The 16,166-nt window shown below is 34.5% G+C and overlaps 1 protein-coding gene across 7 annotated transcripts in view; it reads left to right on the top strand.

Annotated features, from left to right (window-relative positions):
- Positions 1–16,166, top strand: part of DMD (dystrophin) — a 1,148,466-nt gene that overhangs the window by 526,289 nt on the left and 606,011 nt on the right. For all 7 annotated transcript variants that reach the window (XM_041472370.1, XM_041472371.1, XM_041472365.1 and 4 more), the window contains 4 exons: positions 3,939–4,049; positions 7,631–7,804; positions 9,420–9,575; positions 13,024–13,194. In XM_041472370.1, the coding sequence (XP_041328304.1) occupies positions 3,939–4,049; positions 7,631–7,804; positions 9,420–9,575; positions 13,024–13,194 (612 nt within the window). The remainder of the gene's footprint in view (positions 1–3,938; positions 4,050–7,630; positions 7,805–9,419; positions 9,576–13,023; positions 13,195–16,166) is intronic.

The following is a 16,166-nucleotide window of genomic DNA, read 5'->3' as shown; positions in this document are numbered from 1 at the left end:
GCGTGCTGTTCTTAGGATCACTTTTTGAATTTAAATTCTGTGTGCTTCTTACTCCACCATGTGGCGCTGAGACTTTAATGCTAGAAAGCCAATGTTACCCAAATTATTTCAAGTACAACTAAAGATCATGTTTTCAGACAAAAAAACTAGCAGCAGCCACACAGATCAATTACAGATAATCACAGATAGATTCCTCAAGGCCCAGTTATGACAAAACCTTGAGTGAAGTAAATTCTAGAGCAATATTCCAAAAAGATTATTTGTATGCTTGATCTCATGATCCCAGTGGAAGAATTTTTCATATTTCTTAACTTACCAAAAAAATTACAGAGAATGAAGTCATCATCGCAAGAATTTGCAGTTGGTGGCTTTTTTCAAAGTATTCTTTAACTGACGAGAGAAAAATAAATCTGTACCGAAAATATTACATTTGTATGACAGATTATTTTTCAAATAATTATTTCTAGCTTTGTTATTCAATGAATTTTGATGAAGAGAGAATTTCTACTTTGTATTTCTGCTTAGTCTGAGTGACTACCTGAATATTTTACATTATGGGAAAGAAAATTGACTTATTTAATTTCTCACCTGCGTATGAAAAATCACTTTGTCTGTTGTTCTCCCCAGTCAAACTATATAAGGTGTGGTGTGGAGAATAACTTTAATACTGTGTTTCTGAAAAGTACAAAAATAATCTACCTTTGCAATAAAATCCTTGGATAATTTCAGTTCTGTACAGTTAAGCACTACATGCCTGGCTGTTTTCTAAGCGAAGGTGCCTATATACTGTTTTTATAATGTCTTTGTGCTTTCTTGAAAACCAAAGTTAATGTGATGATACAATGGCGAATGGTTCGGTGTTCAAGATGTTACTTGGCAAGATGATGCTGTGCTTCATTGCCTTGAGACTAATATTTTGGGACAAAGAACTCGCAGTTGTCTATTTAGGAAAGTGTTGAAGTTACCTACACTTTCCTCGGCTGGAAATTGTGAGGATTGTTTTGTTCAGCCATGTGTGGATCAGTGGTCAGAGGGAAGAGCTGATAAGTTTTATTCAAAAGCTGACATTTTGTTATATATTAAGTTTGAATATCTATGCAGATTTCTGTACTATGCAGGTTTTCACCCTCTACACATCTCCATAGTATCTGAACACTGTTTTAACTGCATTTGTCATGGCCAACTTGCTCAGTATTGCCTTGTCAGTCATGGTTCTACCCTATTCTACCTTTATTTTCTCATTTGGACACTCCAGTTAATATTTCTTGAAAGTTAGTGTCCATACCAAAGCATACAGTTTGAGTTAAGAATTACCTATATGTCATTTGTGCTGTAACATAATCTTCTATGTGTGTTATATGCTTTCATATATATATGAATAAAAGTTTTGCAAATTTCCTGAAAGATTTCCAGTGATGGCAAATGAGAATCCCTAACCTGTAGGACACAATAATTTATGCACAGTAGTATTGCTTTGTTACACACAGTACATTGTATTCTGATGTACTAGAAATTAAATAAAGGCAAGTTTTGCTCTTTATTAAAGAAATAGAAAAAAAATAGGAACCACTGGAAAAAAAGGAGAGATGGGGATAATACAAGAAAAAATAGTGTTTTCTTATGGATGTGTCAGAAGAGACACAAAAGTCAAAGTGGTCATTTAAAAATTGAATGATAATAGACATCACAGGCAAGTGTTATAAATTGTCTTATATCTGTTCATGACTGATTTAATTTTTCTGTCTGTGAGCAGCAGTAAGAAATGAAAATAAATAAAAAAAAAGGTTTTCCCTGTTACAAGCCTTACTAACTTTTCTTTTAATCTTTCCTCTAATGTGTTTGTTGTCTCCAATTCCACATTTTGATGTCAGAGAAGATGACACTTCATCTCTCTCCCGCAGATCAATTTAAAATAGTAAGATAGAACAACCTCTCTGCAATGTCCCATAATGCCTAATTGCTTAAACACTACTCTTATCTGTGCTGTGTTGTTCTGACCTATTCAGATAAGAACTGTTCAATTATGTTCTTTTCAGAGGGACTCTGAGGTTGAACAAAGTAAATTGGAAAATGCAACCAAAAACCAGTTCGTTGATGAGGTGTGGAAGCAAACTGTTGAAAAACTTTTAGCATTCAGACTCACTTCTTTCATATGCAGTTCTAATATCCAAGACATGAAAAAATTATTTAGCTTCAGGTATTAACTAAATCGCCACCTGTTTGGTTCATGTGCGGCACAAAAATGGAAGATAATCCTTTTACAATTCAAACACACTTCAGGGGGAAACTTTAAACTTAGACAAGGACAAAATAAATGCTCAACAATTAAATAAACCTTCCTTTCTTGATGGAATCATTCTTTTAATTGACCTTTTTTTGTTCTCTCAAAAAGTAAATATCATATTTTAAAAATTGGTATTATTTGTTCCTGGCCATTCATTAAATAGCCCTGTGAAGGAGAACTCAAAATACGAAAAATCAAAAATACGTAATTATGATAATTTTAGAAGAAAAAAATCATCTACATATGGGGCTTTCTGCTAGTCATTTTGCTTTTTCAAATACTTTGCTTTAGAAAAATATTTTAATTCTCCAAATAATATTGAATAATTTAGAGTCATATATATATTCTTGCAACTAAACTTAGTAAAGACTGAATGGTTTCATGTATCTTTCTTTTTCTCTTAAAATTTACTTTAATATATATTCAATATAACTTGTGAAAACACGCTTTCAGTTAAATGTTGAAGAACGTAAGAAATTGTAATGGTATACAAGTCATTATAACTATGTAATAGCCATATAAAGTAGGCAGCATATGGCGTACACAGCTTTGTACTTAATAACCTATGAAAATGTGATTAAAAAACATGTATATTAATTTTTACTATTAAAGTTACTGTAATGTAAGATAAATTTATGTACATATATTTTAAATTATAGCTGATCTTCAGTGCATCTGAAAAATGCTATATGCCATAAAAAAAATATTAAATTAAAAATCTCTTTTTAATGCAGGAGTAATGGCATGAAATGCATCTCATGATGGGAACATAGCTTTGTGTCCTTATTTCGTAGAGTAATTCTTTTCAGTGATGCTGTCTAGCAATTCTGCTAATAACAATTTTTTATTTTCTAACAATTTAAACATAATTATATGTGAATCTTCCTGAAGTATGTTGCATCAATATATTTTCTGAGTATTCTTTTCCATTACATTCCATTAGCCAACACTGCTTAAGTTAATTTTGTCTTGTAAGGTTGATTAATGGTGAACTAAAAAAAGCTGATATTTTTCTTTGGATCACACTCTGATTTTGCAGACAGATATAACAAGCAATATGTGTTAGAAAAGACATGAAATTAGTATAATAATGAACTGCATGTCGTTGTGCATTTAGCTACAGAAGATTGATATTGAACATAGATTCTAGTCAGTAGTATGCCAAAAATTGTGTACTGCTGTAGATATAGCACAGCTCTCTAAGATGAAGGTGATGTTATACTTGCAGGATGCTTCAACCAGTTTTCTCTCAGCTTGCCTGGTGATACTCTGAAAATGAAAGGAATTAAGAATAGTGAAGCAAATAACTTTTTTTTCCTATAATTAATTTTTAATACTCTTACCAATGAAAACTGTTGTTTTCCTACAGAAAAAAATAAATCCACATTTAGTCCCTTAGCCATGTTTGTCACCCTCTGCTGGAGCTGCTCCAAGAGGTCCATGTTTCTCTTGCCCTGAGAGGGCCAGAGCTGGACATGGCACTGCAGACAGGGGACTGAGCAGAGGGGCAGAGTCACCTCCCTCGTGCTGCTGGCAGTGATCTACAGACTGGTACTGCAGCTCAACGTGGTTCAAAATCAACTGGTCCAAACAATTTGAACAGCATACAATTTTACCTCAAACATTGCTGATTACTGTCTGTGTTTTCCAACAGAAAATACAATCTGAGTTAACAAGCCACGAGATTAGTTTGGAAGAAATGAAGAAACGAAACCGGGGTAAAGATGCTGCCAAAAGAGTGCTTTCCCAAATCGATGTGGCACAGGTGGGCAATTGTTATTTCCACAATTTTTCCTTCACTCATTCAAATTAGTGGTAGTATTAATCCACCATGAAGTGTTCTTAAGGTATCTCTTCTGCTTTAGCTGGTCCTTTCTAGCCAGAAAATCAGAGTGGATAAAGCATACCATCCATATCTTCTTCCTGCTCATTTTTTTTGTTCCAGCCTTCCTGTGTCACTCTCAGCAGTTCTAAGGTGTGCAGGGCTGATGTAACCAACTGGTAGGGTCAGCATGTAATAGGGGGTGCTTTGAATGTGCTGAAGTTTCAAGAGATAGAGCTACAGTGGGGCTTTTTTGATGTAAGTTTTGAGATATTGGAAAATATTTACTGTCAAAAATAGGTTAAAATATTTGGAAATCTTTAGTAGAACTGTATTTGAAATACAAATTATGCTGAGCTGTGCAATTCAGACATCAGTTTAAAATGTTAGATAATACATTATTTCATCTAACTTAATAGACACAGACCTTAAAATGAATAAGACTGAATAAACAGCAGTGAAAAATGCTAATTTTTACCCATTAATGATAGGTTCTTAACTATTTTGCTGGTTTTTGTTCTTGTTTTGTTGGCTTTTGTTTGTAGGTGGCAAAACAAATTTTCATAATTAATTACAAAGACAATTTAGTTATTGACATTTTTTGATTCATCCCTGTCAAATATTTCTAGGCATCTCAGTTTGGGCTTTAATTTTTATTATGGATATCATTAATTGCTTTTTAGCAGTCAATTATTTGAAATTAACAAATTGACTTTTTTAAAATATTTCATTCTATATACAGGACTAGATTTCTTTGTTGAGAATATTTATGTTTCCTAATTTTTCAGCCTTTCTTCATACTAACACACCTTCTGATGGTCTCCATGGCAGCTGTGAAGTTGCCCATATTTCATCAGTGAAATGCAGGCATCAGATGGCTGTGTAAACAAATGCCTGTGAATTCAACAACATGCAAGAGAGCACAACCCTTTCTGGGTGCCTTTTTTATTAGCCCACCTCTGTGCAGGCATTTTTTTTCTTTGTAAAGTTTTTCTAGTTGATTATGTCCACCAGTTTGAGTTTTGAAAAAATGGTGGAGGTCATCTTGAGACACTGCTTCGCTATTAGATAAAATATAAACAAAAAAGTGGTAATTTACATGCATTATGGAAATATCAACTACCAAAGCAGGTGGAAGCTGAGCCCTCTGTTACATATATTTATGACTATATTTGATTTTAGGGCACTGAACTCTCTTGACTCCCTTGCTATCGTAAGGAAGGATGCTTTAGTGATAAAGCACATTTAATGAAACCAGTCTTCACTTACTATTTTCTGAATAGCATCCTCACTTATAAATAATTTCCTCCATTTTTACGCTAAGTAATATTTCTAATTTGACATATTCTATTATTCAATTACTCAGACATAAAGTAAACAACTATTAAAATAAATAAATGCATTGAGATTTTGAAGGAACTGGTAACTGCAGCCAAATTTATCCTGGCTTTTTAGATTATTGTGGGCTGAGAGTTGAGTTCTGATTTTTAAATTTAAGGGGAAAAGTATGGTCAGGAAAAAAACATCTATTTCTGCCATAGTGATATAGTGCCTAGTTAGTCCTAACAGGCTGAGAATTGCTACATGAATATAAAAGCTTTTCTAATTAATGGTTATTTTTTGAAATTCAGTACTGAATGCTTTTCTGGTCAACTTTTTGAATACATCCCCAATTGTCTCTTTTCTAGACTGACAATTATGTTAAAGCATACTGAGACTTTCAGATAAACATCTTTCATTTCCCTGTAATTCTTTATAAATTTTCTATTTTTAAAATGACTTTTTGAAACAAAGTGAGCAGAAATGAACACATTATCAGGTACAAAATGTCTTTATACATTACTTTTATGCTGTGACAGGTACAAAACATTTTTGTTTTCTTTATGTTCCAAATTGCTTCAAATATCCACTTTGCTTATTTTGCTGCTTTTGAACATTGAGATAATATTATTTTTAAACTGTTGGTGATAAAAATAAGTTTATAATATAGCTGTTATTGTTATCTGTGAGAACTTAAATGAGACTGTTAAAAGATAATTTAGATCCCACTTGTATATCAAGTTTCTTTTTCCTCCTGCAGATCCTCAGTACTTTTCAGTTCTTCACTGACTCTTCACAGATGATTTTAGTTTTCTCTGCTATTAATATGGTCATTCTCTCTCTTTCTAAATAACTTTTTGTGTATTAACCAACACAAATGGAAACTGATACAGATGTCGCAATGCAAGATTCTCACAGGATTTGACCTTCATCAGATTGGAGAGAATTAAAAACTAATTACATACAAATTTAGTGTATGCAAACACACTGAAGAAAACTAAGGCCACTTATTCCTACCCTTGATCCCTTGATTCCTGCCCTTGATTCAGCTGTCCACTTATTCATAGACAGAAAGACTTCCTTTCTTATCTCATTGGATCTGAATTTCATGAAAAGTGTTTAAAGAGGGATGTTGTTGGAAGGAGCTGCTGGATATTTACACCCTTTTCTGTGGTATCCCAGGTTGTCTGCTGCTCATGATTTCTGCCTCCTTTTCAGAAATCTGATAGCTGTGGGAAGGGTTTTTACCAATGCCTATGTATAGACCAATTATATGCCTTGTTATAGTTTTTCCTGAAATCTGTATGTCGCAGACCACACTGTAGTGGAATAAAGTGTCCAGGATTTGAAGATAAAAAAATCTGAAGTGTGTTTGCAGATGCTGAGTTCCTATTTAATTACTTAGCTATTTCTTAATGACATTTATTCTTTTTTTTTCGTTCCCAAAACAGCTGAAAAATTTATTCAATAATACTTCACTCTGTACTTCTATAGAGAAATTTGTTCTTTTTCAAGTAGATAATTAAAATTCCTTTTCTTTATTTTTAATTATTTCCCCTTCCCCTGAGCTAGGGATCATGTGAGCAAGCAGTCTAATTAGTGCACAAAGATAGAAAATTGTGAAAATGGTGAAATTAGAGACCAAGCTTGTCACAGATTTTTTTTTCTGCCTTCAAATTGCTTTCTTTTTACTCTAGGTTAGGCTTTTTTTAAATTGATATACAAATCAATTTTATACTCTAAATTTTGGGGTTTGTGCTAGACCTACTTACTGCCTAGCCACATTATTTAAGTTTCTTTGAAGGACTAAAAGTGTCCTTCCTCATATCAAGAAGCAGCAACTGCTAGAGTTGAAGAGCATTCACACTGCAGTGTGGATGGCTTATCCTCAAGTCATTAAATGTCTTCTCCCTACACCCCCAAACATTTTGCATATTGAAAAATAGAAACCTTCTCCCTTTCTTTATGTGTCTCTTTTGCCACAGGCTCTGCTGCATCCAGTGCCCTGGAAGATGGAAGAATTTTTATCCTCCAGTGCAGACCCAAGATTCTCTGCCACTGGCATTTTCCCCAAACGTTTTATATTCTTTTAATAAGTAATTGCTGATTGACAATATAGTCTAAGTATTCTGCAACAGGACTAAGACTTGTCTTCAGCATTGATTTGATTTCATACTTTCTACTTTCCCACTTTTCCTTTTCAGAAAAAGCTGCAGGATGTGTCCATGAAGTTTCGCCTGTTTCAGAAGCCAGCCAACTTTGAACAGCGCCTCCAAGAATGTAAAAGAATTCTAGATGAAGTGAAATTGCAGGTGCCCAAGCTGGAGATGAAGAGTGTTGAGCAGGAAGTAGTACAATCACAGCTGGACCATTGCATGGTGAATATTTAGGATGATGACTTTCTATTGGCTTTATGCAGAGAAAGCTAAAAATTAGAGATTACTGTCCTTAATTCAGTTACACAAAAAAATCCAAAACCCAGACAACCAAACAAAAACCCCAGAAAAACAGCAAAACCCCCCTTCAGAACTTTAGACATGCACTTTCACTCTGTGAGAATACCAGTCAGGATCCCTTTCTAATTCCCAGTTCCTGTCCTGCAATTTAATTTATCTCCTATTATTGGCTCTATTTTCTGCAACATTCTACAGACATGGAACTCTGTGATATAACCAAAAGAGGTGTTATGGAACACAAGTCTATTTTAACCAGGAAACACAAAGCATGATGGAAAACCATAGATTAAAACTTCCATGAGATGGCATGCTATGGCTTTCTTTCAGATCAAGAGCAAAAGAACACCTGAATATTTCCTAAAGAATATGAGGAAAATCTGTACATATCTCCTTAATATCACTATAATCCTGCTCCCCTTTACACTTGAAGGGAAATAAAGCTAAACAGTCTTTTTAATGACCATAAAAAGAAGGTTGTAACAGGAAGAAGATTGTAACAGCAAGAGTAGCTGATTTTTTTTTTTTTTTTAGCTGTGTTTGGTTCGTTTGTTGGGGTTTTTTGTGTTTTGGTTTTTTTTTTCCCCTAGGGCAATGGCATGCCCAAAGTTATCCCCTCCCAGCTTCTTTCAGATGTAAATGTAGAAAGAATTTAAATTTAAAAAATAAGCATAGGACAAGTCAATGTTGTTGCTTTACGTCTTTCATTTTTCTTAAATGAAATTGCTCTTAGATTCATATTCTTGTGAGAATGACATTCTTATTAGAATGATGTGGTGCTTAGAAGCTCTGTACTGAATTAATATGTCTTCACTCAGCAGCTGGCTTTTACAACCCTGATGTATTTTTTTGAAAAGTTATAGTGATTTTAGAGCATCTTTAACTACAAGGATTCTCATCATGTTCCTTTTTTTTCAAAATCTAGTTGTAGTATATATTCAGAATTTAGACAATGTGCATTGTACAACAGCTTCCTAATTTGTTGGCTGGTTTTCAGGAATGAAGAATTTATTATTATATTAAGCACCTAGAAAGGAGATAGACTGTATGCATACTACTCTAAGTAAATAAAGTAGTAATTGTAAGTCCACCTCATTTTGTTACTAACTAAATTTTTTAGAGTATGACGCTTACTAAATGTAGGGTTAATCCTCTATCCTTCCAGTCTCTATTTTTATCAATATGAAAAAAATGACAGATTTTAAAAACTAGTGGGTATTTGTAGTTCAAATACATCCAACATTCTGTATGAGTTGACAGAAGATATCTGTTGTTTTAAATACTGCATTATCTGTGTTTTAAAATGACCTCTGTCACAGCCTAAAACAATTAATAATGATGTGTACTTTCTCATGTATAACATTTCTAACAGTGAAATTAGTTTAGTTAATTAGGTTTTAGTGACATGTCGTTGAGGTCACTGTTTGTAAAGATGGACTGTTGTGGATTTGTTCATTTGGATTCTGAATGCTTCCAATGTTCTCTTCTAGTTTTCATATTTTAATGGTGGTGTTTCACTTTCATATTTATATTTGATTAGAAATTATATAAAAACCTGAGTGAGGTGAAGTCTGAAGTGGAAACAGTGATAAAAACTGGGAGGCAGATTGTTCAGAAGCAGCAGACTGAGAACCCAAAGGAACTGGATGAAAGGCTTACAGCTTTGAAGCTGCAATATAATGAATTGGGTGCAAAGGTAAGTTCTGTGTTTTTAATATAAAACCATGTACTGGCAAAGTGAAAAGTAACCTCAGAGTGGTAAGTAAATGGGATTTTTTTACTGGATTTTCCTTTCAAGGTTCTTCCAGTGGGAGAGAAGTAGTGGAAGCAAAGGCAATCACCAGCATGGCTATTCAGTTGCCCTGAAAAAAAAATCAACCACTTAGAAAAATAGAAAATTCCTTTATTTAAATTCAAAATTTTGTTTTCTTAATATTGTATTTTTTTCCTGCTAGTTCATTGGTTTTTAGAGTTCAAATGGGGGATGTTATTTCATTCTGATGCCTCAAAGAATCGCTTCAGATTAGGAAATACTTAGATCAAGTTTTACTTATAGGGCTGCTTCATAAAAAAGAAAAATCTACCTTTTCAAGTACTACTGCCTCTGACTGTATAGATCTCAAAGTATATAATTTCCATTTCTTGCTGTTCAAAGATCTATTGAGCAAAAAACTCTTGCCACTGGAGCTTTCCTCAAGGGGCAATTGTGCAATAGCTAAACAGAGAAGGATGGACAGGCTCCTAACAATATTAACTAGAGTCAGAAGAGACGTGGCATTGTCCTAAAGAGGACTTCTTTTAAATAATTCAGTTAGCACATATCCTTCATTATTCTGTTTTGTTTCTCTTGCCCTCATTAGAACTATTCAAGGAACTTCTGAAAACTATAGGATGAGAGTGAATTTGGTGCTGTGACTGGATGAATGAAAATTGTGAAAGATAGATAATACCTGTCTATTTCTGAAATTTATGCAGTTGAAAAACACAAAACAAGAAAGGAAACAAATTCTTAATCTTAAAATTATATATTATTCAAATCATAAATTATTAATAGCTAGGAAAATAAGCCCATGGTAATACTCAGAGCCAATATGTGTTTTAAACAGATATTGAGACTCAAACCCTGGTGACTACAGTACTATAAAACAGTAAGAGTTATGTTACTTTTGACAGAGATAGTACTCATTAGGGAATCTGAATTTAAACAGTTCCCTCATTCTAGAAAATAAAGATATTAAGAGGCATCAGTCTTTTGAGTGTCAGGAAAACTGGAGTCTGCTTCTGTAGGTGTGAATAGCTGTCATTTGGGATTGGGTAATACGTTTGAGCTCTCCATTATTTTAGAAATAGCCGTGGCATTTATTCCTGCATTATGTTTAACTTAATAGCAAACAGGTGCTATTATTGTAGGAAACCTCTCTTATCTAATGAAGGTATAAAAATGTACCATTAGGGAGCCATTAGTGACTTGAAGTGAACCATATTGCAAATTGATGTGTCTCAAAAATTTGCAGTGCTGGGCTTAGCTCTGCTGCCCTATGTGGAATTTCTCACATTTAATTTTACTCAGCATGGTAATTAACAGTTTAAGAGAAAGTCACAGAAGCCCAGATGTATAGAAATAAAGGAATTGAATAGCCATTATCATCACTAATTGATTGCATTAAGAAAAAGACTTTTTAAGAGAAAACTACCAATAGTTATAAAGAATAGTAAATCTCAGGACTGAAATTCATGGTCTGAGGGAAAAGCACATCTTCAAGCACAGGTTCACTTGTGTGATTTTGTAGGTAGTGTTTCAAGAGCCCCCTCATAAATAAAGTAACTCAAGATCACATTTTCTGACACGGAAGGCCTTTAGAGGGCACTGTTTCCTATTTTTCTGTAGAAAATAAGTCTTTACATTTGAAATACTAACAAACTGATTGATCAGTAACCTCTGGATATAGGCAATATATGGAGATATATGTATATGGAGATGGATATATGTATATGGAGATAGTGTATTATTTATATAATAAACACATGTTAGAGATGTATATAGGAACACAAATATTCTCTCTCTGTTTTGACAAGTATTAGTAACTTCATTTTATAATATACCAGGTGTTTAAAATTCTTAAACAGGCAATCAAGCTCAGGGTAGTACACTTTGCATTGTATTTCTGCTGAGTAATGTTATTTACAATTGCTATTACACTCTTCAGAAGAAGAGGTGGAAAACCTGGCTCCATGTGTGAATGGAGCTCTAAAAAGCTGAATTTTATGGTCCTTCCCAGGGATTTACCTCTTGGCCTGACTGTATGTTCTGTGGTCTCATTTAATAAATTTGGCATGCAAGAAAGCACATAAAGCATATTCAGTGAAAAATGTTATGAGATTTCAGTAGTAAGCCTTTACAGAGTGATAATAAATTATCAGGAACACTTTATGGCTTATTCCCTAGGCAAATCTCATCTCCTTACTTGGGGAGAGCAAAAGCCATGTACCTAACCTTGTAACATCCCGTTACATTTTAAAACCTCAAATTCTCCTTGGCAGTTAATCTACGAATCCATTTGATCATTGTGCCACTACTTGTTCCTAATGGCAAAGTGGAAAATACTTCTAGTAGGTGCAGTTTTCTACCACTGTAGAGCTTTTTTTCTATTTAAAAATACTTAAATACAAATCAGTGGCTATAGTCTTAATGTTATTACTATTTGACATTCAAGCTAATTAGGAATTTCTTTTAAATGTTATTGATTTATGGGACACTTTTAGTCTTCCTTCTCTGATTGGGTTTCTTTAAACTTCATCACGGCATAGTTTATTATTTTTTATTTTTGGCTACTAATGTCCTATTATCTATTATAGTGTAGATTCCTATCTAAGATCTCTTAATTTACTTTTCTGCTTTCTCTGCTAATTAAGTAAACATTTTTTATCCTCTCCCTGAAGAGTCTCAGGGCTTGCAAGAAATGCTGTATTTGCCCTGTTCTTTCAAAATGCTGTGTGAGACAGTCAAGGCAACATAAATACTTAGCCTTCCTTCCAGGTACCATGTACCAGGCTTAAAAGAACTTTAAAGCAGAGGTCAACCCTAGTACTTCACATCCAAAACATTCAGAAAATGAAACCCTTAAAGTTAAATGTGCTGCTTTAGTTAGACATTGTCAGTGAAACTGTGTTTCAAGATTTGAGGCTTTCTTTGACTGGTATTTCTTTTCTTCCATATAGCTTAGCTACACAGAAAAAAACCTTGAGGAACGCCAGTTCTTATATGGCCACTTATATTAAAATATGCCCTTTGAAGGGTTTTGACAGGTATTTTGTGTCTCAAGGAAAGCCTGTTAGTTCAGTTGTTCTAAATATATTTGCTATGCACAACTTCAAAACAGAGGAGGAGGTTTTTGCAGCTCTGTTAGTAGCTCAAACTCAATGCATCTTTATGCAAATAATTTTCTTGTAGGTGTTTGCATTCTAGCAGCAGAATTGCTGATACTGAAAGAACAAATCAAGCCATACTTACATTAAAAGTGCAACTTCAACTGTGGAATCCCAAGTCTAGATTTTATAGAAAAGTGGCCTACGCAAAATGTTATATGAAAGCCATCGGACCTGTTACACTGAAGAGTTAATAATCACATTTATTCTTTCTGCAGGTGACAGAAAAAAAGCAAGAGTTAGAGAAATGCTTGAAATTGTCCCGGAAACTGCGGAAAGAGATCAATGCTCTGACAGAGTGGCTCGCAGCGACAGACGCGGAACTGACAAAGAGATCGGCTGCACAGGGGATGCCGAGCAATTTGGATGCTGAAATTGCCTGGGGCAAGGTAACAATGTAACACACACATGTGAATATTACAGAAAGGTAGATTTCTTTTGTGATAAAGAAAAAGAATTTGAAATTCTGGCATTTTTGTTTGTGGAACTCCGTGAATGTTTTGGCATTATCTCGCCTTAGCATTAACGCTCTGGAAAGTTTAAACCTTCTTGTCTCTTGAGAGATCAGTAGCACAATTCACCTTCACGTTGCATTAATCTTCACTGAGATGAATTTAAAGTTAGAATTTAATTTTTTAGAGTACTATAAATCAACCACCCAGTATCCACGTAAGCAGAGATGTCTTACATCATTCTACTCATGGTTAGAAAGGTATTAAATTGTAGATGAAAGATTAAAGATTCCAGAATACTATATATTGTATCTGTTCAGGTAGCAGCCAGGATATTTGTTTTCTTACTCTTAGATTTGTAGCTCATTACTGTGCATTCTGGGGGCTTCCTACTTCCATGAGATTTCACCCTGAACTCATCTTTCAGGTTAAAACTCAAAGCCTGAATCAAAAGTTTCCTCAGAATCACAGTTTAGATAAACATCTTACAGAAACTGAGGAATGCAAGATGTCTGCATAAAACAGTATTTCTGTGTGATGTTAAAACTTGGCATGTTATCACTCAACACTAGCTAATCTATTTTATTTTCTGCGCATGTAATAGAAATCCAATCTAGCTGAGGTCATAAACAAACCAAGTAATCTTTATTCACACATACCAAAATCTGCATTTTAGGGCACACTATGCTGAACATTATCCAAAGCTTTAAAATTTCAAATAACTGTGTGCAGCCAGCAGCATTTTGAACAAATGTTTCAATATAATTTCGAAACAAACAAAAATATCCCCTTAAACAGTATTGGGGGTTTGGGGGAAAAAAAAAAAAAAAAAAAAAAAAAAGAAAGGCAACAAAAACAAAACAAAACCACTTCTGCCTTGCTTAATGGGAGAAATCCTCTAAACATTTTGCTAGTTTCACTATGCATTATAGAAATAATATTATACACAGGCAATCTTCCTGATTTTTTCATGGCAGTGAAGATTCAAGGCACTTGAGTAAAATTTGTTTTGTGGGTTGGGGTTTTTTTTTTGTTTTTAACTAATCCTTTCAAATTTCTGAGCTTGATAAAGTGTCTTTAGACTTAAAATGCATTGATGATTTGCAAACTAATAGCAATACTAGAGAAACAACAATAACAACAATTACAAAACCCACAGTCTACACATCTGTTAAGTTTGGAGTTCTTTATTTTTGGTCATCAGTCTCTAAGAAAGACAATATTTTAAAAGTGATATCCAAAAATGTAAAGTTTCTTTCTTACTAACTTACTGCTTTGACTATTGCAGTTTTCACTTTCAAATCAAAACCTAAATCTCTGCAATCCCCATTGTTCTCTCCTATTGTTGCCTGATGTTTTCTCATTTGCACTTGCTGCTTTTCTTGCAGTAAATTTTGTGCAGTTCCTCTCATTTCTTTGGACTGATATTGTGATCTTAGAATCATAGAATCTTGAAGGCTGGAAAAGACCAAGATCCTGGAGTTCCACCTTTGGCCGAACACCATCACAGCAATTAACCACAGCACTAAGTTCCATGTCCAGTTGTTTTGTCAATACTTCCAGGGATGGTGACTTAGCCGCTTCCCTGGACATCCCATTCCAATGCTTAAATATCCAGTTTGAACACACCAGCTCCCTCAGCTGCTCCTCACATGGGTAACCCTCCAGACCCTTCCCCAGCTCTGCTGCCCTTCTCTGGACTCACTCCAGCCCCTCAATGCCTTTCCTGCAGTGAGAGGCCCAAAACTGGACACAGGATTTGAGGTGTGGCCTCACCAGTGCTGAGTACAGGGGACAATCCCTGTCCTGGTCCTGCTGCCACACTATTGCTGATCCAGGCCAGGTGCCTTTGGCCTCCTTGGCTACCTGGGCACACCTGGCTCACGTTCATACCTGTTAACGAACACCCCCAGTTTCTTTTCTGCTGGGCAGCTTTCCAGTGACTCTCTAACATCCATAACAAAGGACAAATCTCAGATCTTTAAGAGAGAAATTAGAAAATCTTCATGTTTTAACATCTCCAAACTAATCTGCTAGGTAGTTAGGCCATTCACCTGGTAAAATAAAAATAATCTTCAGTGGTGACTGCACAGTACAGTTCTACTGAAACAGAAACATGCACTTCGTGTTCCTGTCGATCCAGATGTATGTGGTTTCTCAGATGTTTAAAGAGAAAGATTTGTCCTTAATATCACTTTATTGTTAGATATGAACTTTAATTATTCAGAAGTTGCATAATTAGGACCTAAAACCTGATGATTAGTGCACCTGCACAGTGGGAAGCCTTTTTTATGTCTTAAACTTGCTACAACAAGTACAATGTATTCTTTATCTGAAGACAGTCAAAAAAGGTAACGAGAGCTAATTAAAATACGAACAATCAACATGAAAAAAAATGTATCAGACAGGAACCATTCCACCTTCTTATTTTAAGGAGTGTTGTTGAGTATTGTGAATTCTCACGGTAACTGTTACATAAAGTTTTGAAGGAAAAACTGGTAAAAAGGATATTTTGGCTTCAAACACTCCCCAAAGCCTTCACTACAATCTGAATTCATGTAGTACCTCAACTCTTCCCCTTCAGTCAGTTGATCACTAAAATAAGAGCAAACAACTTTGGGTGAGAGCAGCTGCCTCTTGGCAAAATACGTATGTACTGAGTGGCTTTCAAAATTCCTTTTTAATATTGCCTTTTAGGAAATATAAACAAATACTCACATATACATAAGCAGACTTCTAATGTGGAACAATCCAACAGGTAGTATATGTGGCAAATCCTAGACTTGCAAGTGTAAATATTTACAGAAATTATGTGTATTATGCTTTTTCCTAAAGAATCTGCTCCCACTAGGAGACAGTGCTGCATTTTATCCTGGACACTTTAAAATTCTTGTGGGAACTTCATAAAT

Source organism: Pyrgilauda ruficollis, unplaced genomic scaffold (assembly GCF_017590135.1).
Source record: "Pyrgilauda ruficollis isolate IOZ18807 unplaced genomic scaffold, ASM1759013v1 scaffold29, whole genome shotgun sequence".
NCBI lineage: Eukaryota > Metazoa > Chordata > Aves > Passeriformes > Passeridae > Pyrgilauda > Pyrgilauda ruficollis.
Note: the sequence above shows the minus strand (reverse complement) of the source record. Positions and strands in the feature narration are given on the sequence as shown.